At 44.8% G+C, this 27,258-nt stretch overlaps 1 protein-coding gene across 1 annotated transcript in view; it reads right to left on the bottom strand.

The window, feature by feature from the left end:
- LOC139278207 (polycystin-1-like protein 2) overlaps window positions 1-27,258 on the bottom strand; it is a 159,534-nt gene that overhangs the window by 86,189 nt on the left and 46,087 nt on the right. The window contains exons 9-12 of the mRNA XM_070896855.1: window positions 14,266-14,442; window positions 11,150-11,277; window positions 4,793-4,919; window positions 3,530-3,661 (exon numbers count right to left, since the gene is read on the bottom strand). Of these exons, the coding sequence (XP_070752956.1) occupies window positions 3,530-3,661; window positions 4,793-4,919; window positions 11,150-11,277; window positions 14,266-14,442 (564 nt within the window). The remainder of the gene's footprint in view (window positions 1-3,529; window positions 3,662-4,792; window positions 4,920-11,149; window positions 11,278-14,265; window positions 14,443-27,258) is intronic.

Below are 27,258 nucleotides of genomic sequence, written 5' to 3'. Positions count from 1 at the left end.
AACAAATAAATTTCTGACTGGGTTGGATAGACTAGATGCAGGGAGGATGTTTCCCCTGGCTGGGAAGTCTAGAACAAGGGGTCACAGTCTCAGGATATGGGGTAGGAAATTTAGGACCGAGATGAGGAGAAATTTTTTCACTCTGAACCTGTGGAATTCTCTATCACAGAAGGCTGTGGAGGCCAAGTCACTGAATATATTTAAGAGGGAGATAGATAGATTTCTAGAAACGAAAGGCATCAAGGGGTATGGGGAAAAAGCGGGAATATGGTGTTTAGAGGATCAGCCATGAATGGTGGTGCAGACTCAAAAGGCCGAATGGCCTAAAACTGCTCCTATTTTCTATGTTTCTATGTTTCACCCATCAGCCCTGTGCTCACTGACCTACATTGGCTTCCGGTTAAGCACGCCTTGATTTCAAAATTCTCATCCTTATTTTCTAATCTCTCCATGGCCTTACCCTTTCCTATCTCTGTAATCTCCTGCAGCCCCACAACCACCCCCCCTCCCGAGATGTCTGCGCTCCTCGAATTCTGCCCTCTTGAGCATCCCTAATTATAATCGCTCCACCATTGGTGGCCGTGTCTTCTGTTGCCTAGGCCCCAAGCTGTGGAACTCCCGGTATAAACCTCTCCACTTCTCTACCACTTGTTCCTCATTCAAGATGCTCCTCTTTGACCAAGCTTTGGTCAACTGCACTAACTTCTACTTAGTGGCTCGGTGTCAAATTTTTAAAATCTCATAATACTGCTGTGAAGTGCCTTGAGACATTTCACTATGTTAACGATTCTATATAAATCTAAGTTTTTGCTGTTGTATTTATTTGACAGTTTCCCTCAGGTGAATCATCGTCATCCCTGTCTCTTCCTGGGTTGTGTGGGTAAAGTACACATCATTGACCCTGACAAGAACCTCCTGCTGGGAAAGCCGCACTATTATTCTGTGGGGACGATGACCTGGAGTGCGGAGCTGAGGAACCTTCCTCATATTCACCTCATGCAGGAGCACCTCCAATTCACCAGCCACCGGACAGAAGATTAGTGTGTTGTGCTGCTTCATTACATGGCCATTGAGTACATTTACTGTTCCTCCCTGTAGGTTTTTCCAGTCACTTGTCTTGCTGAAAGTATGGATCCACTTACCTTCAAGTGGTCATATATGCACAATCCCACCACCACCCCACCGTCCCTCACTTTTTGGCGAAATGCCTGAGCCAAGCCTTATATGGGTGGAAGCTTGCTATGAATATGTTATATGGGCCAACCTTGGGAAATCCTGTGAGGTTGGCCCAGTGTAATATTTATGAATGCTGACCTCAATTCTTCTTGGTTTCCTTGCTTTAGGGCCGATATCAAAAAATGTATTTGGAATTAATAATAAATTACATTACCACATCAGAACATCTTAAAGCATTTCAAACACTGAATTACTGTGAAGTGTAATGACTGTTGTTACAATGCCACCACCTACACCATATGAATTGCAACCTGGCATTTATTCTGTAATGGGATTTTGACAAATGTAGAGTTTGAACCCCGTGTAAAATAGGGAAAAAATCTGTACTTATGGCTTTTAAAAGAGTAAATGCAATTTAAAAACTTGCTTCGGCTTGCTGTAGCTAAAAAAAAAGATCTGCTGTCTACATGTCAGCGGAATAGCTGAAACACAAAACTGTCCAAACAGATCCACAGTTACAGCAGGGTTGATTTTCAATACCTATGCCTGGTGTTAAAAGAGCCTTAAAATGGGGACGATAGCCTTAATGCTTCAATAACACTGACGATGTTGCCAGCGCAACTTAAAAAGGGGCCCAACACTTGATGCATATGAGCATAAGAAATAAGAGCAGGAGTAGGCCATTTGGCCCCTTGAGCCTGCTCCACTATTCAATAAGATCATGGTTGATCTGATCATGGACTCAATTCGACTTCCCTGTCCGCTCCCCATAACCCTTGACTCCCGTATCGTTCAAAAATCTGTCTATCTCCACCTTAAATATATTCAATGACCCAGCCTCCACAGCTCTTGGGGTAGAGATTGCTAAAGATTCACAACCCTCAGAGAAAAAATTGCTCCTCATTTCCGTTTTAAATGGATGACCCCTTATTCTGAAACTATGCCCCCTAGTTCTAGATTCCCCCACGAGGGGAAACATCCTCTCTGCATCTACGCTGTCAAGCCCCCTCAGAATCTTATATGATAAGATCACCTCTCATACTTCTAAATTCCAATGTGTATAGGCCCAACCTGCCCAAAGCATCTACTTGTTAAGCAAATCGGGGTCCAACGACTCCCCCTCCCGCCCCCCACCAATGTTCCCCCTAATTCTGTTTGGCCCTGCGCAACCCCTTCAAAGGACCATGCAGTCCATTTAAAATACAGCGCATGCGCGATTTTTGTATTGAAAAGCCGGCAAGCCTGCTGCACATGTTCTCTGGACTGCTGCACAGCCATGGAGCTTACACGGAACATAATCCACCACCACCACCGCCATTTTAGGGATGAACATGTTCAGGCGTGTGCTGTGTACAATCTAATCAGTGATAGGGCCAAAGAGGTCAAGCAAAGGTCAGTTTAGAATTATTTTGTGGGATTCCCCCATTGCGCACCAAAATAATCTGGGCCGCTGCCATCCTCCGGGACCCACTCCTCCGGGATCACAACCTCCCGCCCACTGCACGTACCTAGCTATCAGCTGGGCGGGCCCGATATTGGCCAGCCTGCCCATTTGATACTCCGCAGCTCATTGCCCCATTGTAAATGAAATCGCAGCTGCCTCTTCGCCGTGGGTATGGGCGATCGGCCACCCCACTTCGCCAGTCAGTCACCCAAATATCAAAATCAACCCCAAGGAGAGGCGGTCAGCTTTTGCTGTTGGTGCCACTGGCTGTATAAGAAACTGCTCAGGCCAAAGTGTGGTTGATCTGTGAAATGCTAATGTCCCGGATTCCACAGATCGGGAGAAGTGGATGACATTTTGTTATCTCTAATGCTGAACCACTAATGGAGCTTTGATCTAATAAAAGTCAGCCTGTATATTATTTAAAAGATATTCCAGAATTTGACAAGATACAATTTCAATTGCTGTCAATATTCTGACCCAGTGAAGGCCTCATAAAACTAGCAGTAAAGGGCAGGATGTGGTGTATATTGGTCCTGGCCTAGTTTCCAAGTCTGTAACTGCACTCCTGATCAACTTATGGCAGAAGTATCCTGGAAGGACACAGAAATTATGGGCCTAATCTACTTAATATATTTCTTTTGGATCTGTGTAATTATCTCTTAGATAAATCCGAATATAGAGTTTAGCCAGAATATAGCGATCTGCCGGAATGGTATTCACCACTCTTTCGACCATGTGGTCTGCAGTGCATTCTGTAATCAAGGCATAAATGTTTGTCTCAATCATGATGTACAAGGATGCAGATTTGGTTCACAGGAAATTCAATCTGCCAATGAAAACCACATCTTTTGCTATGATCACAAGGTAAAGATGTTGGAAAACAGCCGGAACAATAACAGGGATTACCTCTACGTTCTCTGACAAATTGTAGACTGCTATTTCTGTGTTATTCGAGAACAGCAGAGCCAGACTCGCTACATCCCCAGTGATTAGTTTTCCTCCAAATGATGCAAACGGATTGAATTCAAAACCAAGCATCTGAAAAACAGACAGAAGTGATGACACAATCAATAAACAACAGAACAATTCCACTGTACAAGTCTCCCAAGCTATTCAGGAAGAATGTCGATTGTCTTTCCTGGTGTGGCAGAAATATGTCTTCAAATTTCTCTGGATTTGAAGAAATTATCTGTGAATCTGTCTGAATCCCCCGGAAAGTTTACAAAACTGTTCAATCGATGGATATATTCAAAAGGGAGTTAGATGTGGCCCTTATGGCTAAAGGGATCAGGGGGTATGGAGAGAAGGCAGGAGTGGGGTACTGAAGTTACATGATCAGCCATGATCATATTGAATGGTGGTGCAGGCTCGAAGGGCCAAATGGCCTGCTCCTGCACCTATTTTCTATGTTTCTATGTTTCTAAATTGACAGCATGGTATAGATTCTGTGCCACACCAAGCTGATACCTGAAATTTCAGCCAAACCTCTCGACTGTACTGCTCCACACTGGACCGTGCAGCAAAAAAGTGTGTAGAACTGCCTGCAATATCAGGGGCTGGGCAGTGAAGATGATCCACGTCCTTATGGATGATATGCAAGGCATAGACCATGCACTCAATTTGACCATGAGCACCAATGAAACTAACTTATATTTTCAGTGTATGTATTTGTTGATTCCAAAGCTTTCATTCACCAGTTTTCTTGTGCTGTACACTTATGTTATGCTACATAGCATTTATACAGAATGGATTTCACTTGCAAGCCTTAAAACCTACAAAAGCAAGAGGTAATCATCTCAGTAACTTAATTTAATTACAGTCCTGAGGCCAAAGGTGTTTTTTCCCCATTATGTCACTTAATCCTTTTTGTCGATACAATCTTGAATTGAAGGTTTTGAAGACCAACTTTTAGCATCAGTCAGCAGAAACCATTTTCCGCCAATATTTGCCAAATCCTTGGCTAATCACTTCTCTACTGTGTTCCTAAAGCCACACTGGATTCAACCACTGGATTCAACCAATGGATTTAACCAATGGATTCAACCAATGTCAATTGCATCCTTAAAGCAACTTGCATTGTATCTGATTTTAGTTTGTAATTGGAGAAGTATTTAATACAATTAATGGTTGTTCAGTGCATTATACTATGAAGAAAACGTCACTACTCACTTTTATTTGAATCAATGGATCTGCATCTATGATATGTTTTAAAGCATTTTGCGAGGGTAGAGTAAAGCTGGCATGACCAGGTCCTGGAGTAGAAATCGTGCTACTTGGTAAGTCACTTGATCTATTCCTGTGATGAAAACATAGGTTACTTTTATTGCAAAGGGGATGGAGTATAAAAGCAAGGAAGTCTTGCTACTGTTATACAGGGCATTGGTGAGGCCACACCTGGAATACTGAGTACAGTTTTGGTTTCCATATTTATGAAAGGATATACTTGCTTTGGAGGTAGCTCGGAGAAGATTCACTAGGTTGATTCCGGAGATGAGGGGGTTGACTTATGAGGAAACCAGAAATGGACAGTTTCTTATATTATAAGAGGATAAGGGGTTATGGGGAACGGGCGGGGAAGTGGAGCTAAGTCCATGATCAAATCAGCCATGATCTTATTGAATGGGGGAGCAGGCTCGAGGGGCCGAATGGCCTACTCCTGTTCCTATTTCTTATGTTCTTATGTTCTTATGAAAGATTGAGTAGGTTGGGCCTCTACTCATTGGAATTCAGAAGAATGAGAGGTGATCTTATTGAAATGTATAAGATTATGAGGGGGCTTGACAAGGTGGATGCAGAGAGGATGTTTCCACTGATAGGGGAGACTAGAACTAGAGAGCATAATCTTAGAATAACGGACCGCCCATTTAAAACTGAGATGAGGAGGAACTTCTTCTCTCGGGGGGGTTTGTAAATCAGTGGAATTCGCTGCCTCAGAGAGCTGTGGAAGCTGGGACATTGAATAAATTTAAGACAGAGATAGACAGTTTCTTAACCGATAAGGGATTGAGGGATTATGGGGAACAGGCAGGGAATTGGACCTGAGTCCATGATCGGATTAGCCATGATGGCATTAAATGGCAGAGCAGGCTTGAGGGGGCATATGGCCTATTCCTGTTCTTATTTCTTATGTTCCTATGGTCTTATGTTCTTCCAGATTATAGGGCCCAAATTTCCCCAAGAGTTGTCCCTTTTTTTTGGATTAAGTAGCTTTTTTTTGGAGTAACTTAAAAATCGCAAATTTCCCCATTTAACTTGCTCCAATATAAGTCAGTTAGTTAGGTTTTTTTTTTAGTTTAGTTTGTTTTCTCCAAAAGGGGGTGTGACACGCCACTTACACCTCTTCTGGCCATAGAAGCAAATTTGGCCAGCTGAAAGTTACTCCAAACTAACTTAGACCAGTATATGTGGCCACTTTTGTAGGCACAGAAAAACCTTACCTACATTTAAGAAATCAGCGCAGGTAGCCAGAGATAGGCGGGGGGTGGGGGGGGAGGTAAGTTAGAGGATTCCAAAGCTCTAAAGACTCTCACAACATCAGCACAACATTACAACATCTTCAGCACAACATCACCACAAATAAATGAAAGATAAATCAGCTACAGAAAATAGAGCAGTCCTACCTTGCCGACTGCAGAATGCACTGGCTAGCTCCCCTGCCAGGGCTAGGGACGGCAGGCATGCATGACCGTAGGGATGAGGGATTTTTACTTTTTACAGTTGACCCTAAATGTTGCGTGGTCCTAATGGAGGATGATTCAGTTTTGATGCAAAATATATTTTATTGTGAATTTTACATTGCACTTCAACCATACCAACAACAACAACAACAACAGCCACAACAGGAAAGAAAGTCTGCACCCATCCCTCATCCACATCTCGGGGAAAGTGCATTTCCTCACAGGGTCGGTGATGGCGGTGGGGGGGGGGGGGTTGGGGGCCTGGCTTGGGCCTGACCGGTGGCTGGTGTGTGGAGTGAACTGGGAGTGGCATTTGCGTATCCGGCCTTTATGCCCTTATTGCAGAGGCCAGCTCCCTCATGGCATCTGCCATCATCTGCACACCCTCTGAAATACCCGCCCTGACTTCCCGTCTTAGTGCAGAGATTTCACCCGATAGTGTGGCGAGTGATCTTGTGAGGGCATTGGTCTCCTCACCCAATGAAAAAACCTGATTAACTTCTGCTGAGGGTTGCCTCTCAGGAGAGACTGGTCGGCTTCTCCTTCCCCTCGCTGTGGATCTGCCTAGTGGCACCCCTCCAGTGTGAGGCGCAGGCTGGGACGGTGAGGGACTGGGTGTCCCAAAATGCATTTCCCGACCGCCACTCGGACCCGCGACCTCAGAAGGTGTGAGCCCAAGGAAGGTTGCCGAGGAGCTAATGGAGGGTTCTGGCTGTGTGATGCCCTGTGATATGTCCTGATCGATATCGCGGTCAGCATTCTCCTGAGCACATATTTCCATAGACCCCTCCTCCCCCTACCCGCCTTGGTCTGGAGCACACGCATCTGGATCCTCAGGATCTTGAGGAGTGTCGTCTTCTTCTGCAAAAGACAACACAACAGTCAAATGGTTAGCAGCACAGGAGGGGGCAGGATGGCTGGCATGAGTAGTCTCATGCGTAGCCGGCCAGCCAGCAGGTTGATTTGAAGGACCATTATGCATTTCAATGACTCACCCTCACCCTCGTGTGTGGGTCCAGCTTGTGCAGAGCGGATTCTTTTTCTGCCTGTGCGAGTCAGCAAGGAGCAACCCTCTGTTCCAGGGGTGACAGTTGGTGCAGATTTGGCAGACCTCCTCCTGTTCTAGTTCTCTCCCTCTTGTTGTGGGCCAATTTCTTCTGCAAAGATGAAAATATTAATTGTCAGACATGGTGCGTTTCTGATGGGTGGGACACATACAGATTGCTCACATTTTCCACTGCAATTCAATTTAAATATGAAGATATTACTTACACTCACTACTTGACCAATGTCCTGCCATTTCTTCTTGCACTGGCTTCCAGATCTTGCGGTGTTGACCCCAGCGGAGAATTCTTCCGCAACGAGGTTCCATCTTTTTCTCATTTCCTTGGGGGAGACCTTTGATGGACCACTCTTGCTGATATCCAGCTCCAGCCATTTCTCCTCAATAACTGTCACTAATTTCTACACTTCCTCATGGAGGACATTCTTGGTTCTTCTTGCATGCTCTTACGCCATTCGTCTATTGGACTCAAACGCAGGTAATGTTCAAAGATCACACTTACACCTCTCTTATACCCATCCAGCACTCTCTTCCACTCCCTCAGCCATATAAAAATCAATATTCAGACCTCACCTTTATATATGCTCCATAGCCACTTATTCTGAGGACGCTCTCCCTTTAATTGGCCGATTGCCAAGCTTCCTGTTACACTGCGCATGCGCGCAGACCGAAGCGGCCATTGCGCATGCGCACACACTCAAACGGACATACGTGCCCCTGCCAGCACTACACGACATGCTGGGCCCAAGCCCCCACCCCCCACCGCCCTGCTGGCTGTGCTGAGCAAGTGCAGCCGAAGCTCCACACCCCCCACACTCTGCTGCGCGACGCCGATGGATGAGGGAGTGACTAAATTCCGAAGTAGATTTTTGGCGCTTTTTGTCCTCCAGGAAGTCGGCGCACCACAATGAGATACGCCGCTCTAAGCGGCTGGAGAAATTTGGGGCCATACAGTGGTGAAATGTCAGTTGTACATAATACCACAGGGTCAAAATCCTGGAATCCCTTCCTATCAACACTGTGGGAGTACCTTCACCACACGAACTGCAGCAGCTCAAGAAGGCAGCTCACCATCACCTTCTCAATGTGTGCAATGCCCACATCCATTGAACGAATAAAAAAAAAGAGCAGCTAGCTGGCCTCAATTTCATCTGAACTAAAACATGTCCATCAAACCCAGAGTAAGAAAGAAATTGTAATTGTTATTTCCTGTACAGAAATCAATGGGAAATTATGTTATAAATAGGTCAATATTATGTTAGCAGTGTCAGCTTCAGTGGTAGTCCAGCTTGCCTCTGAGTCAGTGACTCTCCTCCGATTCTTGTTTGACAAGTAGGTGGCCAGCAATTGGAAATCAGGGAGAGGTGGGGCACTGTGACTACCCTGTTGATCCCCAAGGCCTACATCATTCAATTTTCAGGCGGACCTGGGTAAATGGGCGAGCAGCCCACCCGATTGAAACAGGTGGGAGGCTGCTTAAATATGCAAATCGGAGCCCTGCACCAGTTGAAAGATCCCAGTTGCAATTTTCAGGTATAAAAGGAAGCGTGCAAGCTCTGCCTAATTATATCAGCCATTGGGCAGCCTGATCAGAAGTCCTGACAGGGACCACTGGAAGCCGTTCACAAAACGGCTCAGGAAACTTTTAATGTTTTATTTGGTGGGCCCAGGAGTAGTACAAGTGCCCTCCCAGAGCTGGCAAGCTGCAGCAGGGCACCCACTTGGCACCTGCAACTTGCTGGCGGTATGCTAATGAGACCCAAGCCACAACATGGCACAGGCCGCACATCGGCATGAACGAAGCAGTCACTTCACGGACTTTGTGCCTGTTTCTGGTACTACTTAAAAATACACCCCCCCGCCCCCTTCCCCCCATAAGTTCAATCCCCACTTCAGGACTTGAGCACATAATCTAGGCTGGCACTTCATTGCAGTGTTGAAGGAGTGCTGTACTGTCAGAAGTGCAGTCTTTAAATGAGAGTTTAACCCGAGGTCCAATGTTCCCTGTTTTTTTTTTGTAGTCCGCTTCAACTGGCTGCACGGTCCATTCAAATTTTCATGCATGCACGGTTATTTCAACAGAAAAGCCAGTGAACGGCCTGCACAGGACCTCCAGACCGCTGCGTGGCTGCACAGCTTAACGGGAACATTGTCGAGGTCCCAGCTGCCTGGTCAGGTGAACGTAAAAGATCCCATGGCACGATTTGAGGAAGGGCAGAGAATTCTCCTGGTGTCCGAGCCAACATGTATTCTTCAGCCAACATGTATTCTTCAGCCAACACCACCAAAAACTGATGAATTTGTTCATTTCTCTCACTGTTGTTTCTGGGACCTTGCTATGCGCAATTTGGTTGCCTTACAAAATAACATTGACTGTACTTCAAAAGTAATTTATTGGTTGTGAAGAGCTTTGAGGCATTCTGAGGTCTTGAAAAGCATATATATCTTACACAAATTCAAGATTGTTTTCTATATAAAGAGTATAAAACTACTGGTTCCTAAAATGTGGTCCATTAGATCTCCCCCAGTTAAACTGCTCAGCAACACTTACTGTGTAGGGACACATGCCCTTTGTGCAAGCAACCAGAAAGCTGCCAGCACCGATAGAACCATACCCCAGCATCAGTCATGTCCTTCAGGGAAATGGAACAAAGCTGGAGAAATTATGGGCCCGAACTTGGTAGAAGTCAAGGCCCGCCCAAGTGCCACCCAAAGGCCTGCCGATGGCCGCTGAGACTTTGGTACTTTGCCAGGAAGATCTCTCTAAAAGACATGGCAGTACCGCCGGCGGCAAAATAACGGCTTACACCATCAATCTGGGCAGCAGCGGCCGGGAGCTCTCAATCTCGGTGGCAAATGCGTTCCTCGCCAAAGTGCTGCTGAGGATTGAGTCGGGCCCGGGAGGGGGTGGGGACACTGAAAAATAAAAATATTCACAATAAAAAAAATCACCATAAGACCTTCAGGGGACCCCATACAAGTAAAACACTTACAAAAAATGTAATTAAAAAGTGTTCACTAACCTTTTTTTGCAATTCTTCTTACGTACCGTCGGGGTTAGACCTGCCTCCATGCAGCAGTCCTTCCCCCCCTGCTCCCACCGACTCCCGCCCGCACTGCTCAGCGGATGGGAGGTCACTTACACGACTTGGCCATCAGCAGCCGTCAGCGGGCGGTTCCCGGCGGTACTCCCCTCCCGCCGGATGCAGACCTGGAGGAATCGTCACTGAGCGGAGAGCGGTGAAAAAACTCGCCAGCAGTCGGCGGCAGTGGGCAGTAAGGTCACCAATTTTGGCCCCCATATGTGGTTATTGTTAACCAAACATGAATCAGACACTATATTGTTCACACAGCTAGGTGGGACCAAAGATGATTAAAACTAAAAATGTACAAGGATTATCCAGCAAGAATCCAGTTTGAATGACTGATATGGTACTGGAAATCCATAAAGCAAAAAGAATCCATACAAAAATATAAAGCTCGAAAGCTCCATTGGCAATATTTGCAGGCGAACCCTTAACATGTTTGCATGACATTCTTTTACCTGCTATTCTAATGGCTGTATTACCCTATTTATTTGAAATAGTTTAACATCTCTGCTAAAATTGCAGAAAGGTGAATGTCACATGACTATTTTAAATGTCTGTCCTCTACACCAGCCTAAAAAGAACAAAAAGCAGCTTCCTAATAAGAAGCCTCACAAAATTACCCCCAAAATTTCAATTTATGGTAAACACTTACATTTTTTTAAGGCTTTAACTCTCGGTAACAATGGCAATGAATTACCTGCTCAGGTATATGCTAACTTTCGATCCTTGCCTAATGATTGGGCTATTTCCTTCCTTTATCGTGGTCAAAAGCATAGTTTGTATTTTCTCCAGAGACTCTATCAAATTGTTTGCCATTTTCATCATCTATTGAAAGCATTGACAATAATCATTATTTCTTCGCGCATTTTCAAGACATTTTTCTTCCTCATTTCATCTATATCACTCAATATGAATGAGTTGGTGAGAGCCATGTGTGCTTCTCTATAGCTTTTCGCTTCTGGTGCAAATGCTGTTAATTGGTATCAGAGTTACTGGATTGTTGTGAATCTCTCTCATTTTAGTCAATGTGGTGCCGACCAGTGGAGTTAAGTGCATTTTCTTGCACATGTGTAGTGACTCATAAAGCTTGATAATATACAGCAAAAAATTTTGGAAACAATTTAAATCCAAACATTACCACTTGTCCTTTTATGGACAGGGACAATAGAATCTCGTCCTTTTAATGATGTGGGATCAGAGTCTTCGTATTACATTTGCTGTGGAGGAATGGTGAGAGATGGTAGCGGAGGTGCAGCGAATGTTTGTGGCGGAGATGTGGTGAATGTTTGTGGCGGAGATGTGGTGAATGTTTGTGGCGGAGGAGCGGCGACAGATCGTGGCGGAGATGTGGTGAATGTTTGTGGCGGAGGAGTGGTGAGAGATGGTAGTAGAGGTGCGGTGAATGTTTGTGGCGGAGGAGCAGCAACAGATTGTGGCGGAGATGCAGCGAATGTTTGTGGCGGAGGAGCGGCGACAGATGGTAGTAGAGGTGCGGTGAATGTTTGTGGCGGAGGAGCGGCGACAGATTGTGGCGGAGGTGCGGCAAATGAGGATACAGGGCCCAGAAGAGCCAAGGGCCCAGGGGCAGCATGGGCCAGCCCACACTGCGATATGTGTGCACACTAAGTCCATGTAGCAGAGCTTGGTCTGCAGTCGTCCTGGTTAACCCTTGCCACTGGATAAAGGCCGAGCTCTGTCAAGCCCGTGTGGTGGCTGATGTGCAACGGATGTCACACATTAAAAAAATCCACGCACAGGCATCTTCCACCCCTGGAGTACAGGACTGGAATATCGGGTCCTTCATTGAAACATCTGTGAACTCATTCCTTTTGGTGTGGAAGCAAGTCATCCTCGTTTGAGGGACTGCCTATGATGATGATTTTCAGCGTGTAGCTCATGGTCAGATTACAGATGTAGGTTGTACGGCTGAAAACAACTTTCCATCAAATGGGAGATCTGAACACAAACTCTGGATTTGGATTAAACCTTCCCAAGCTTTCAGTTGTACATAGTCAAGAATTTTTAGTCCCTTGGCAAGAATGCGTGTAGATATAACAAGTTGCTCGGGAACAGAGCATTTCATTGACATTTACACGCAGAGAAAATTGGAGAGCCCAAATGGATGAAATCAGGGGAAATAACTTCAGACAGTTAGCAATGGCCACCCAAACCAAATAGGCTTGAATGAAGTTAATTCAGAAAAATTCTGGCAAATCTGAATTCTGAATTCATAGCTAATTGATGCATTAAGTTGAACTTTTGAGGTACTGTAATTTATTAAAATGCAGCCCAATGAATGCTTTTGTAGATCTTGAAACAGGTAAAAATATATAGATATGAATCAGAAATTATAATTAAAATAAAGTGTGTGACAGAAGATCTGCAGTTATGTGCTGCTCTTTGTCAAAAGCCCCATTTTCCAGGGAGCCCTGCACCCCCCCCCCACACCCCCACTCCCTCCACCAATCAACTGCAGGCTGCCAAAATGCCAGAAATTTGAATCTGCTGACTTAACTGCACATGTGGTCAACAAGGTTGCCAAGTTCAATCAACCAGCAGAATCACTGGTGAAATTTGACAGTCACCTTCTTCATGCTTGTAGTTAAGTCCGAGGTGCTCCAGTGTACGATGGACTGGTGTTAGGGCATATTATTGGGGTAATTATTTTATCGGATCAGTAAGACAGGTGTTTGGCAGGATTATATGGTGTATTCCATGAAACAAAAACAAATCTTTCAGAATATTAGTAATTTTAACTTTAACTATTTTGCAAATTACACTTTATTTTGTAGCTGTTTATTACTTAAGATATTCAAAATTACAGCAATTTGTAATGTTCGCTTTGAATCGTCCATTTGTTGATATACAAAAGGAGACGGATAGTGTGACGTGGATTTATATTAACATATTGGGCCTGAAATTCGGGCCGGAGGCTTCCTTCGGACGAACGCCTCCGACCCGAGAATTGTTTATGGATGTAGCTGGTGGTACCGGAGGCGGCTGAGATTCCAGTGGAAGGCCTTCTTTTTCTGCGCTTCGGACCGTGTCCCCGTCCTCGAAGTTTGCACGTAGAAGTTGGAGTCACGTGTGACTGGACAACCAATCACGATACAGTATTCTCATTGATAGCAATGAGAACTCCGCATCCCCGAGTTCATAAAAATTTTTAAAAACCACCTTTAAAACCATCTTTAAAATTAATTGAAATTAAAGTTAATTAAATGTTGCGAGAAAAAAAAAAATTGTAAGTGTTTTAATAGGGTTTAAAATAAACTTATCTTAATGGACAGGGTTTTTTAACATAAAAATGTGTATTTAAATTTTATTTTTATATGTTTTAAAACTCTTACGCTAGTAAAAGTAGGCTATGCGCCAGCTTTTACCAGGCGCAAGAGTTTTAAGGACATTTGCTGGGCAAGAGTTGAGCAAATAGCCCAATCTCGCCTGCGCGAATGTCCTGGCTGCAGGGATACGTTCGATCTGTCAAGCCAAAACTTGACAGGTCAGAAAAGCCGGTTTTCTGCACATGCACACTGCGCGCCAAAAATCGGCTTTTGCAAGGCCTCACCGGGTCCATATGTATTCCGTACGGACCCTGCAAGGCCGGAATTTTAGCCCCATCACATTTGACACGTATCAGTCGTTGCATTTCAAAAATAGTTCATTGTGTAATGCACTTTGAGATATTTCAGCATAATAAAAGGATGATATGAATGCACGTTTTATTTATGATGTGCGTGTATTCCCCCATACACTTTCCTTCTCTATCCTTAGTCACACACAGAGTGAACAGCGCTCGCATAGATATTTTACCTTTCCAGTGGTGCACGTGGTTGCTGAAGGTTCGGACTCCTGAGCTTCAAACAACCAATCAGCTGTATGAAACAGAGAATCAGCAACTGAGACTATTCTTTCAGAAGAGTTACCACTTTTATCTTGTAGATACAACAGCTGGGCACTGAGGAACTGAAGCACCTCGCTGGCTGTTACCTGCAGAGAATGTTAAAGAGTCCAATTAAATGAAATGAAATCAAAGAAGTTATGCTGAATAAATATTTAGATCATGCGATCCTTTTATTTTCTAAATTAACTGTTGATATTCTTTCACAGTATGTAAGGGAGCTATAAAAATGATTCCCATCAACACCAATAAACGTGGAGAAAAAAAAACAGATAAATAAGTAATTAGTTATGGCCCAATTACAGTGCACGTTCTATATATCATACAAGGGCCAGACATCACTTGTGCAGGAAATATACATCATTTATCAGGGATCTGTATGGCTGTGGTTCGAAGCTGAAATGCTACACAAAATGAACACCAGTTTATCAAGCGTAAAACAGGTGAAAAGTATACCAATATGGCAATTGGATGGCTTGCACCCAATCTGCAATGGCGTTGGTCCCACTTATAAATTCATAGAGCCCTTTTCTTAGGCACCCCAGACAGATGAGTATGGGCCCGAAAATGGTCTTAGACCAAAATGCTTTGTCTTTGTAAAAGCCTACATACATGAGTTTCTAAACCAAGGGATCTGTACAATGATTCTACTCCGAGACATTCTACAACACAGGCCAGGAACTTTCAGACTATAGGAAACATTTTGTTCATCACTAACATAATTCCATTAAGGGGTTTTTAAATAGTATATGGAACAAGGCAAAAGGTTCACTTTGGTCCAGCTAAACCCGGTATAAGTTTTGAAATACATTGGAGATGTGATACTCATCTTTACTTTAAACAATTTTTACAAACCTTACTAACAAGGGACCAATTGCAGCGCACGGTCTATGAATTGTACACGAGCTGTACAACACTGAGAAGGGAGATGTATGGGTGTGTTTGAAATGGATATTTCAATCTTGGCACTCAGCATTCTGTTTGTTCTTTGTGTAAGCTAAGCAACAAAGAGATTTTTCTTATACAAAAGCTGCATACTGCGGATGCTGCAATCTGAAATAAAAACAGAAAATGCTGGAAATACTCAGCAGCATCTGTGGAGAAACAAAGTTAATGTTTCAGGTCGATGACCCTTCGGCAGAACTGGGAAAAGTTAGAGATGTAACAGGTTTTTAAGCCGGTGTAGGGGCAGGGAAAGGAGGAAGGGGAGGAAGGAACATAAGGAAATATCTGTGATAGGGTGGAAGGCAGAAGAGATTAAGAGACTGTCATATCTTTAGAGAGCACACATCACACAGCCCGTAAGATGGCTGCAGGTTCCGGAAACTTCCCCTGATGGTCAGGTGACCTGCTCTTTATTAAATGCAGTAACACAGGTGTCCACAGTGTGGAGCTGCAGACATTACACTTCTCCCTACTTAATGAAGAAGTTATTATAACAAACAATCATCATACATAACTTGCATGGTTATACATAACAAAGGATATGGATTTATTTTGCCATATTTACAAATCAAGCTTAACCACTTGTTTTCTGTTCGAAGAGGATACCTTCGCTCTCGAACAGAACCTTCCAAACATGGTGTCGAATTTAAACTCATTCGAGGCTGATCCTGAGGGAAGTTTTCCTCCAAGGGATGCCCTTGATTTCCATTTGAACTCTCTCTAACTTCAGACTGTTTGTTTTCCTGACTCGGACTCAGGCTTAAATTCTGACTTTCTCTTGGATTTGTTTCCAGTACATTGTATGTAGGATATGCTACTAGTATATCAAAACTATCTGATGAGTCAGAAATAATTGAATCACTCCCACTCTCAACTACTTCCATGTCTGTGGGTAAAATATAATCAATGTGAACAAACCTAACCCGTCCATTATCAAACATCTTGACCAAATATGTGCGCGGACCACATATCTTCACCATTCTTCCTGGTAACCACTTTACCCATTTATGGTGATGGTTCTTCACTCTCACCTTCTGATTTAATTTCACACTTCTCTCTTTTACTCTACCTCTTTCATGATTCTCTTTCTGTCTTAATTGTGTCTCTTCTACGGACTGTGCCAAGTTTGGTTTTAACAACAAGAATCTGGTTTGTGGCTGTCGTTTGAGAATCAACTTTGCTGGTGTTCTACCAGTAGTTGTGTGAGGAGTACTATGATACGTTATTAGAAAATTAGCCCATTTGTGGTCCAATTTGTTTGATGAGGGCACGTTTTGCAATCTGTACAGTGAGCTCTACTGCACCATTCTAAGCAGGGTGGTATGGTGGAACCTTGGTATGTTTCACACCATTTTTGCTCGTGAACTGTGCAAATTCTTCTGAACGAAATTGTGGTCCATTATCCTAAACAATTTCTTCTGGGAGGCCAAATGAAGAAAATAATCTTCGCAAAATGTCTAATGTTTTACTTGTTGTTATTTTCCACATTGGAAACACCTCAACCCACTTCGAATGGCTATCAGTGAACAATTGTTGTCCTTCTAGCTCAGCAAAATCGATATGTAGCCTTTGCCACACCCTGGGAGGCCATGTCCATGGCTGTAATGGTACTGATGGTGGTTGCTTGCTTACCGATTGACATGTCATACACTGACTGACGATGTACTCCATATCTTTATCAAGACCTGGCCACCATAAGTAACTGCATGCAAAACTCTTGGTCAAGCACATTTCCAGGTGCTGGTCATAGAGGTCTCCTAATAATTTGGACCTGAATTTATTTGGTATAAACACTCTTGCACCCCACATGATATCAGTTGATAAAGATTGTAATTCATTCCTACGAATGAAGAATGGATGAATATCTTTGTCTGTTACCTGGTTTTGCCATCCATTTGCAATATAATCATACACCTTTGACATCACTGGGTCACATTTGTTTGCTCTACCAATCTCTTCAGCTGTGACTGGCAGTTCATCGATAGATGAAAAATAGAACACCTCTTCTCTATTGGGTGTAAATTGTGATGGTGAAGGCAATCTAGACATAGCATCAGCATTACTGTGATCAGCTGATCATCTGTAATCAATATCATACGTATATGCTGACAAAATCAAAGCCCATCCCTGCATTCGAGCTGCAGCTAATGTTGGAACTGGGGACTTTGGATGGAGGATTGCTGTCGGGGGCTTATGGTTCATAACAAAAGTAAACTTATGACCATACAAGTATTTGTGGAACTTCTTGACCCCAAAAATTAATGCCAAAGCTTCCCTTTCAATTTGCGCATAATTACTCTCACTGGCACTGAGAGTGCGTGAAGCAAAAGCAATTGGTCTCTCCTCCCCACTAAGTAATATATGAGAGATTACTGCCCCAAGTCCATACGGAGAGGCATCACATGCTAGCTTGATCTCCTGAGATACGTCATAGTGAACTAACATGGTGCTTTCTACCAAGTTGCTTTTACACTCCGCAAATGCTGCATTGCATTCTTTTGACCACTTCCAATGGACCTGTTTTTTTTTAAATAGATCATTCAGTGGATGTAATACTGTAGCCAAATTTGGTAGGAACTTCCTATAATAGTTCAAAAGACCCAAAAATGATCAAGGTTCAGTGACATTCTTGGGAGTGGGTGCATTTCTGATTACATCCAGTTTTTCCTTGGTTGAATGTAAACCATCTTTGTCCACTCTGTACCCTAAGTACTCCACTGAGTTTTGAAATAACTCACACTTACGAGCAGCCACTCGTACTCTGTGCTTTTCGAGCCGTTTGAGGACTTCATTCAATATGTTATTATGAATTTGCCTATTTGTTGCTGAAATTAGTATGTCATCTAAATAACATACTACCCCTTCAATACCTTGCAAAATCTGGTTCATTACCCTTTGGAATATAGCAGGGCGGAAGACACTCAAAGTGGTAGCCTATTAAATTGATATAGGCCTGGATGGATATTTATAGTCAAGCATGACTTGGACTCCTCATTTAGTTCAAGCTGTAAGTAGGCATTCGTAAGATCCAACTTAGAGAAAATCTGCCCCCTGTCGGTGTTGTGAACAAATCTTCTATATTCGGCAATGTATTGGGGACATTACCCTCTAGAACCTGGTTTACAGTTACTTTATAATCACCACACAATCTTACCTTACCCTCGGACTTAGGTACAACAACAATGGGTGTAGCCCAATTACATCGATCTATCTGAGAAATAATGTTCTCAGTCTCTAGTCTTGCTCAACTTTCTCCTTAAGTGCATTTGGTACGGAACATGGCTTGCAGCAAGCTGATCTAGCATCATTCTGTACCTTAACACTTGCCTTGAAGCCTTGGATCGGACTGCCCGTTTCACAGAACATCTTCGGATAATTCTTGATGACGTCATCCTTTGACGCAAATCTCGTTTCAACATGAAAATCTCACTCCAATCCAGCATCAGGGATCCCAACCAATTTTTTCCGAGTAAGGCAGGCTTGTCTCCTGCCACTACTAATAGAGGCAAGCTCTGAACTTGATCCTTGTATTTCACCGGTACGGTAATGCTCCCAAAAGTTCGTCACCATCCTCTGCCTGCTCCACGATGACATACAGGCCGTGATCCTTCCCAACGGATCCATCACAGACCCAATCCACGTCCAGACCGGGGTCAAACAGGGCTGCGTCATTGTCCCAACCCTCTTCTCAATCTTTCTCGCCGCCATGCTCCATCTCACAGTCAACAAGCTCCCCGCTGGAGTGGAACTAAACTACAGAACCAGTGGGACCTGTTCAACCTTCGTCATCTCCAGGCCAGATCCAAGACCACCCCAACCTCTGTCGTCGAGCTACAGTACGCGGACGACGCCTGCATCTGCGCACATACAGAGGCTGCACTCCAGGACATAGTCGACGTATTTACTGAGGCATACGAAAGCATAGGCCTTACGCTAAACATTCGTAAGACAAAGGTCCTGTCCTCACTGCACAGCACTGCCCCCCAGTCATCAAGATCCACAGCGCGGCCCTGGACACCATGGACTTCCTCCCATATCTCGGGAGCCTCCTATCAACAAGAGCAGGCATTGATGACGAGATCCAACACCGCCTCCAGTGCACCAGTGCAGCCTTCGGTCGCCTGAGGAAAAGAGTGTTTGAAGACCAGGCCCTCAAAACTGCCACCAAGCTCATGGTCTACAGGGCTGTAGTAATACCTGCCCTCCTATATGGCTCAGAGACATGGACCATGTACAGTAGACACCTCAAGTTGCTGGAGAAATATCACCAACGATGTCTCCGCAAGATCCTACAAATCCTCTGGGAGGACAGGTGCACCAACATCAGCATCCTCATTCTGGCTAACATCCCCAGCATTGAAGCACTGACCACACTCAATCAGCTCCACTGGGCAGGCTACATAGTCCACATGCCAGACACGAGACTCCCAAAGCAAGTGCTCTACTCGGAACTCCTTCATGGCAAACGAGCCAAAGGTGGGCAGCGGAAACACTACAAGGACACCCTCAAAGCCTCCCTGATAAACTGCAACATCCCCACTGATACCTGGGAGTCTCTGGCCCAAGACCGCTCTAAGTGGAGGAAGTGCATCCGAGAGGGCACTGAGCACCTCGAGTCTCAACGCAGAGCATGCAGAAATCAAGCGCAGACAGCTGAAAGAGCGTGCGGCAAACCAGTCCCACCCACCCCTTCCCTCAATGACTAACTGTCCCACCTGTGACAGAGTCTGTGGCTCTCGTATTGGACTGTTCAGCCACCAAAGAACTCACTTCAGGAGTGGAAGCAAGTCTTCCTCGATTCCGAGGGACTGCCTATGATGATACGACCTACCACCGGAATGTTCTTTCCCGAGTAGCCTCGCAGCTCTATCTTGGCTTTCTCCAATGTGAAATCTCGCAATTTGTCGAGGTATAGCAACTCCAATACTACAATCACGGATGCATCAGTGTCGATTTCCATGGGTATCTTGAATCCTGCAACATCTATGTGGATGATGATACTTTTCGAATTGCCACCCGTTAACCTCATGCTCCTGACGACGTTTAACTCTAACATCTCCTCGTCCTGTTGTTGTTCTTCCATGCTATGTAGTCTCTGGGGATTTCTATGATAGCTTTGAAAGCTGGTTTGCCCTTCAGTCGGTATGCCTTCACAAGATGCCCAGTTTTCCTGCAGAAGAAACACTCTGCCTTCACATATGGACAACTTTGAGCAATGTGTTGTCCCAGGCACCGATACCAGGGCGTCAATGCTCTGTTCCCATTTCCAGTTTCTGAGACTTTGGGGCTCCATCGCCTTTTACTTTGAACCTGCAGGCGATTCACCTCAGTTGTCTGATGACTGAAATTAGTATGAAATTCTTGGGAATATTGGACGACCATGCTCATCGACCTAGCTGTCTGACAAGCTAAATCAAAAGTCAGGTTAGGCGTCGTCAATAACTTTCTTCTGATCGCATAATTTTTCATACCACAAACAAAGCGGTCTCACAATGCTTGGTTCTGAAAGTCTCTGAAATTACAGTGAATAAATAGCTTTTTTAATGCTACAATGTACTCACTGATATTTTCTTCGGCCTTTGATTTTATATTCCGAAACGATAACTTTCAGCAATTTCTAATGGAATGGGACTGTAATGTTGTTCTAGCTTAGTTAGAATCTGTTCCAGCGTTGTATCCTTTGGCTTGTCCAGCACAAGCAAATTGATCAGCGTTTCATATAACTCAGGCCCGGCCTCAGTTAAGAATATAGCTCTTTTTCGTTCCAACACCGCCCGGTTATTGTCTTCATTACTGGGAATTTCGATGATATTATTTGCAGTGAAAAACATTTCTATCCGATCCACATACGCTCTGAAACTTTCACGGTCGCATTGAAATTACCCCACATGCCCTATAACTCCCATAGGAGCAGCCATTTTGACTCTGGCAGTTTAACCAGGTGTGCTCGGAATTTACCTCGGATTTGTAGCTGTTTCCAAAAACAGAGAAGCTCTCAAAGACTCTGTCAGTTGGCTGAATCCTTCATCAACAAAAATTTCAGCTTTGTATTATCCGATTAGCTCCCATTCTCGTCGCCAAATGCCATATCTTTAGAGAGCACACATCATACAGCCTGTAAAATGGCTGCAGGTTCAGGAACCTTCCCCTGCTGGTCAGGTGACCTGCTCTTTATTAAATGCAGTAACACAGGCGTTCACAGTGTGGAGCTGCAAACATTACAGAGACAAAAGGGATGATGATGCAAGGCAGAAAGAGATGGTAATGAGACAAGTTAAGAAATAAAAGATGAGTCTAGATAGGGTGTAAATAGAAATAGCAGAATCATCAATAGCAGCAGTGGGAAAGAGAAAAAAATAAAAAAAAATAGGGGCAGAGGTTCTGGTTTGAAATTGTTGAACTCAATATTGAATCCAGAAGGCTGTAAAGTACCTAAATGAACAATGAGGTGCTTTTTCTCGAGCTTACTTTGAGCTTCATTGGAACAGTGTAAGAGGCCAAGGACAGAGAGGTCAGAGTGGGAGTGGAGCGGAGAATTAAAGTGACAGGCAACCGGAAGCTCGGGGTCACGCTTAGGGACTGAACGGAGGTATTCCGCAAAGCAGTCACCCAATCTGCGTTTGGTCTCCCCATTGTAGAGGAGATCACATCGTGACCAGCGATTCTCCTTATGTGTTGGATAAATTTAATGGAGGATTATAATGGAAGGTTACCACCACCCCCCCCGCCCGCCCCCGCCACCACGCTAAGCACTCGGTTAGCAGGATGGGTGGCACAGACCCACCATTACGCACTGAACGCATCAAAGCTTCTTGGTCGCAGGGATCAGTGCAGGGACCCCAACTATTTACAATCTATATTAACGACTTGGAAGATGGGACTGAGTGAAACGTAGCCAATTTTGCTGATGATACAAAGATGGGAGGAAAAGCAATGTGTGAGGAGGACACAAAAAATCTGCAAAAGGACATAGGCAGGCTGAGTGAGCGGGCAAAAATTTGGCAGATGGAGTATAATGTTGGAAAGTGTGAGGTCATGGGACTAGAACCTCCACTTTTTTTGCCTGCCTAACGCCCACTTAACGCCCATTTTACCACTGAAATGACGTATAATGCCCAGATATTGCCCATTTTGGCACAAAATGGAAACCGACGGGCTTTTTTGGGAGACTTATCGCCGAGCGTTATTTTCCCAATGGGCTTACCGGCGAGAAAAAATATTACTGCCCGCCCACTTTTTTGGGCGGAATCATCAGGATGGGCGAATTCAACGCCCATAATATCGCCCAGCGTTACTTTCCGCGCAGAAATAATGTCGAGATTCAATATTAGCGCCCGGTGACTGTTTTTTGTCGTAAAGAGCATTTTTATCCAAACTAGCGGCCATGGAGATCGCCCATCGTCAATTTCACCATTTCGCACACATATCGTCCACAATATCCTCGCTCGCTCAAAAAAACACCCACAAAAAGTGGAACTAACCGGAACGAATCACAGCGTTATGGACGCTATGTTGTAGATCACATGTCACGTCCTTTAAAAGGCTGCTGTGCTTCAACCTCGGCGGAGTTCAGATGTACTCTGCAGGTCGTTGGAATTGATGTGAACATCTCTAAAAACATCTTGACCATACTGTGACCAATTGGAATTGAAGAGGTGTGCTCATCGGGACATTCCTCGTTTGTCTGCAATCGGTGGCAAACAGAGAGCTGCTGCAATGGGGCCTGTCCTTTCTCACCCTCTCTTGGTGACCAAATAAATGCAGCAGAGTCGACATCGCCGAAGGAACGTTGCACTGCATTATGTGCCCAGTGTATGAAGTGACAGATAGATGAGGAGGACCAGACGTTACACCCTCCGCAAGTACAAAGAGAAGCATTCTTACCTCGACTTGCTCGACACCATCTGCCTTCGGAGACTGCACTTCCACAAGGAGGTTTTCACTGAGGTATGCCAGCTGATAAGGACAGGCCTGCAGCCTGCCAGCACCATCAGAACTGCACTGTCCATCGAGGTCAAAATCACCATGGCACTGTCGTTCTATGTCTCAGGTTCTTTTCAGGCCACAGCTGCCGACATTTGTGGACTTTCTCAGCATGCCACACATCGTTGCATTAGACAGGTTACTGAAGCCCTGTACGCACGCAGGAGGGACTTGATCAGCTTCCCTATGACCAGGGAGGCACAGAGTGAGAGGGCTTCTCCAGAATTGCAAATTTCCCCAGTGTGCAGGGAGCAATAGACTGTATGCACATCGCGATGCGGGCACCTTTTCAGGATGCTGAGGTTTTCAGGAACCGCAAGGGATTCCATTCCCTGAATGTTCAGCTGGTTGTCAACCACCAGCAAATTATACTGGCAGTGAATGCTCAATTTCCGGGCAGCATCCATGATGCACACATCCTGTGTGAGAGCACTGTATCTGACTTGTTTAACAATGAGCCACAAGGTCAATGCTGGATGCTTGGGGACAAAGGATATGGCCTTGCCACCTGGCTGATGACCCCCCTGCGAAACACCCACACCAAGGCCAAGAGGCGATACAACGAGAGCCACAGAGCAACTCGCAATATCGTCGAGAAAACCACTGGAGTGCTGAAGCAGTGCTTCAGATGCCTGGACCACTCAGGAGGTGAGCTCCAATATCACCCTGAGCAGGTAGCTCAATTCATAGTGGTGTGCTCCATGCTACATAACTTGGCTATCAGGAGGGGACAAGAATTGCCTGATGAGTCTGACAGTCCACCTCACCAGAGAGAGAAAAAGGAGGACAAGGAGGCGGACGCTGACATCGGCCCAGACAATCAAGCTACTGCTGAAGCCATGCCCCCCGCCCCCGCCCCCCTGTAGACTGCATGAAAGGGCCCATGGTGGCATGATAGCTGCAAGAGCCTTACGTCAGGAGCTCATCAATGATTGCTTTGCCTGAAAGAACGTTGGTGTTATTTCCAAGGCTGACACACTGCTGGGTGTGTAGGTCATACATCAATGGTGCGCATCACCTTGGTGACAGTTAAAGTTTACGTTGATTGAAGTTAAGTGTGATTATACCCTTTGATGTTAAGGAATTACCGGCATGTAATGGTGCAGCTATCTGAGCCAATGTGCTGCAGGTATTGTTAAATAAAAAAACATTTAAACCGAACATTATTCTGAAATCATCAGTATTTCTGTACAAACCAACCCTTCCCCGTCCCCCTCTTCTTCTCCCCACCTCTACCCCTTTCCCTCCTGACTCCAAGCCGCCTGGCCGAGGTGCTCCTCAGGTGATGCTTCATTGGCGGGGGGGGGCGTCGGGGGGGCGGTGACGGCTGAAGCGCTGCTTGGATGTATACGGGAGAGGACAGTTCCGAGGTGGGAACATGCTCTGAGCTATAAGCAAGACGTTGCTTGCTGGCTCTCATATGTGGTTGGCAATGGGGGTGCTTCACGGTAATCCGGAACCACTGGGAGCCCTCTGCCACCAGTGTTCCTGGCTACCAGCTCCAGGGTCCCATTCATCCCTTCCATTTTATATATTATTTGTTGGACAAAAACTCAATGCCAACTATGTTCTTGGTGCTTAGTGGGATTTTTGCTGCTGGTGAATCTCCGTTGTGCCTCCCACAACAGCCAAAGCAGCACACACCACAGCCACACACGGTTTCAGTACATCTGAGCTCCCTCTCTCTCTGTCTCCTCTTCTGCGCATGTTATGATGACCCTTGACCTCCAGAATCGCAGGAATAGAGCGTTGCTATGCCGTTGCTAAGGACGGCCATACTTTACGGCAAAAGGTCAGAAAAATTTAACGCTACCACCCATTTGATATCGCTGCGGTAACACCCATTTTCAAAAATGTAAACTCAGTGTTTTGAAAATGGGCAAGAAGCCGGCGATCTGAAAACCCTTTTTTACCGCCCACGCTGGAAATAACGCCCATTTTGGGGCGGTAAGCATAAAAATGGGGGTTCTAGCCCATGCAGTTTGGCAGAAAAAATCAAAGAGCAAGTTATTATTTAAATGGAAAAAGATTGCAAAGTGCTGCAGTACAGCGGGACCTGGGGGTACTTGTGCATGAAACACAAAAGGATAGTATGCAGGTACAGCAAGTGATCAGGAAGGCCAATGGTATCTTGACCTTTATTGCAAAGGGGATGGAGTATAAAAGCAGGGAAGTCTTACTACAGCTATATAAGGTTTTGGTGAGGCAACACCTGGAATACTGCATGCAGTTTGGGTTTCCATATTTACAAAAAGATATACTTGCTTTGGAGGCAGTTCAGAGAAGGTTCACAGAGAAGATTCCGGGGATGAGGGGGTTGACTTATGAGGAAAGGTTGGAATTCAGAAGAATGAGAGGTGATCTTATCGAAATGTATAAGATTATGAGGGGGCTTGACAAGGTGGATGCAGAGAGGATGTTTCCACTGATGGGGGAGACTAGAACTAGAGGGCATGATCTTAGAATAAGGGGCCGCCCATTTAAAACTGAGATGAGGAGAAATTTCTTCTCTCAGAGGATTGTAAATCTGTGGAATTCGTTGCCTCAGAGAACTGTGGAAGCTGGGACATTGAATAAATTTAAGACAGAAATAGACAGTTTCTTAAATGATAAGGGGATAAGGGGTTATGGGGAGCGGGCGGGGAAGTGGAGCTGAGTCCATGATCAGATCAGCCATGATATTGAATGGCGGAGCAGGCTCGAGGGGCTGTATGGCCTACTCTTGCTCCTATTTCTTATGTCCTTATGTTCTTATACTACAGGGGTGGCTGCTCTCCCGGTTGAGATTGAGCTCTCCACGTGGTATCCGGTTGTCCCAGCAGAAAAATAATCTTGAAATGTTGAAAGTTGAAGCAGCATAATTGCAGTGACAGACATGGACAGAACCTGCAACCCAGAGCGACTGTGTCTCAATCAGCTGGGTTGTTCTAAAATGGCTTCAGGTGTTAAGGCCTGTTGTGAATCTGGCAAAATGTTCATATATTTTTTATATTACATCTCACAGTTGCACCCAGCCTGAGGCAGGTGTATGCACAAGATGCAAGGAACAAGCTGCAAGATTGTGTGAGGTTTTGGCATGAGGAGAGCACTTTGCGACAAGCGACCCTTGCACCCCACCGCTCTCCCCTGGCTCCATGGTACAGTTGGGTACTGTTTCCTTGCCAGCCTGCTTTGTGTGTTGTCTTCTTCTCCGTCTGGTGCACTGATGTCCTCTGGGGAGGGTACCCTGATCTGCCAAATTGAGCAATCCTTCTTGCATCCATCTCCTGTTCCCAAATACAGACACTTAGTTTTTAAGTGCACACATCTCTTTATTTTGGACTTAATGGACAGAATTGCTGCTTGCTGGATCACAGGTTTTGGGGCAGTCAGTGCACTTCTGCACAGGAGCAAGACTGCAGCAGTAATTCAGCACAAAAACCTTACTTACACTGGAAGTAGAACTTCATCCCCATAGTGGCTACAAGCTTGCTAATACTTTTCTATGTCAGTTCAGAGTCTATTTGCATATATCTTTAACTATCACTTTCCTTCATATACATCTTATGCTAACACTTTATAGTAATACTCAGTCTTTGATTCAGTCTTTGTGCTCTTCTTTTTAATTCATGCAGCTTCTTCCAACCTTCCAGCCAAAGCCTTTGAGTCACTGAGACAGTATTCACCCCTTCAGTGTCTTTCTTGCATATTTATCACCTTCTGTGCATATTTAGGGGCTGTGACTAGGCACCAAAACTATCATGCATCATTCCATTCCAAGCATTTGAGGGGACCTGTTGTTAAATCAGCTTTTTCCCATTTGCTCTTCAATCATTTTCATCAAACATGGCACACATCACAGCTGGTTTAACTAACTTCTTGACATTTATATTGTTTTAAGTGGCTTGTTAGTTGCTTGAGAATGGACTATTATTATAGGTATGCCATGATTTGTTGCTATTTTTCATTGAAGTTAATGAAATTGCATGCTCAAAAAC

This window comes from Pristiophorus japonicus, chromosome 13 (genome assembly GCF_044704955.1).
Source record: "Pristiophorus japonicus isolate sPriJap1 chromosome 13, sPriJap1.hap1, whole genome shotgun sequence".
Taxonomy (NCBI): Eukaryota; Metazoa; Chordata; class Chondrichthyes; family Pristiophoridae; genus Pristiophorus; species Pristiophorus japonicus.
The sequence above is the reverse complement of the archived record's forward strand: the minus strand, read 5'-3'. Positions and strand labels throughout refer to the sequence as shown.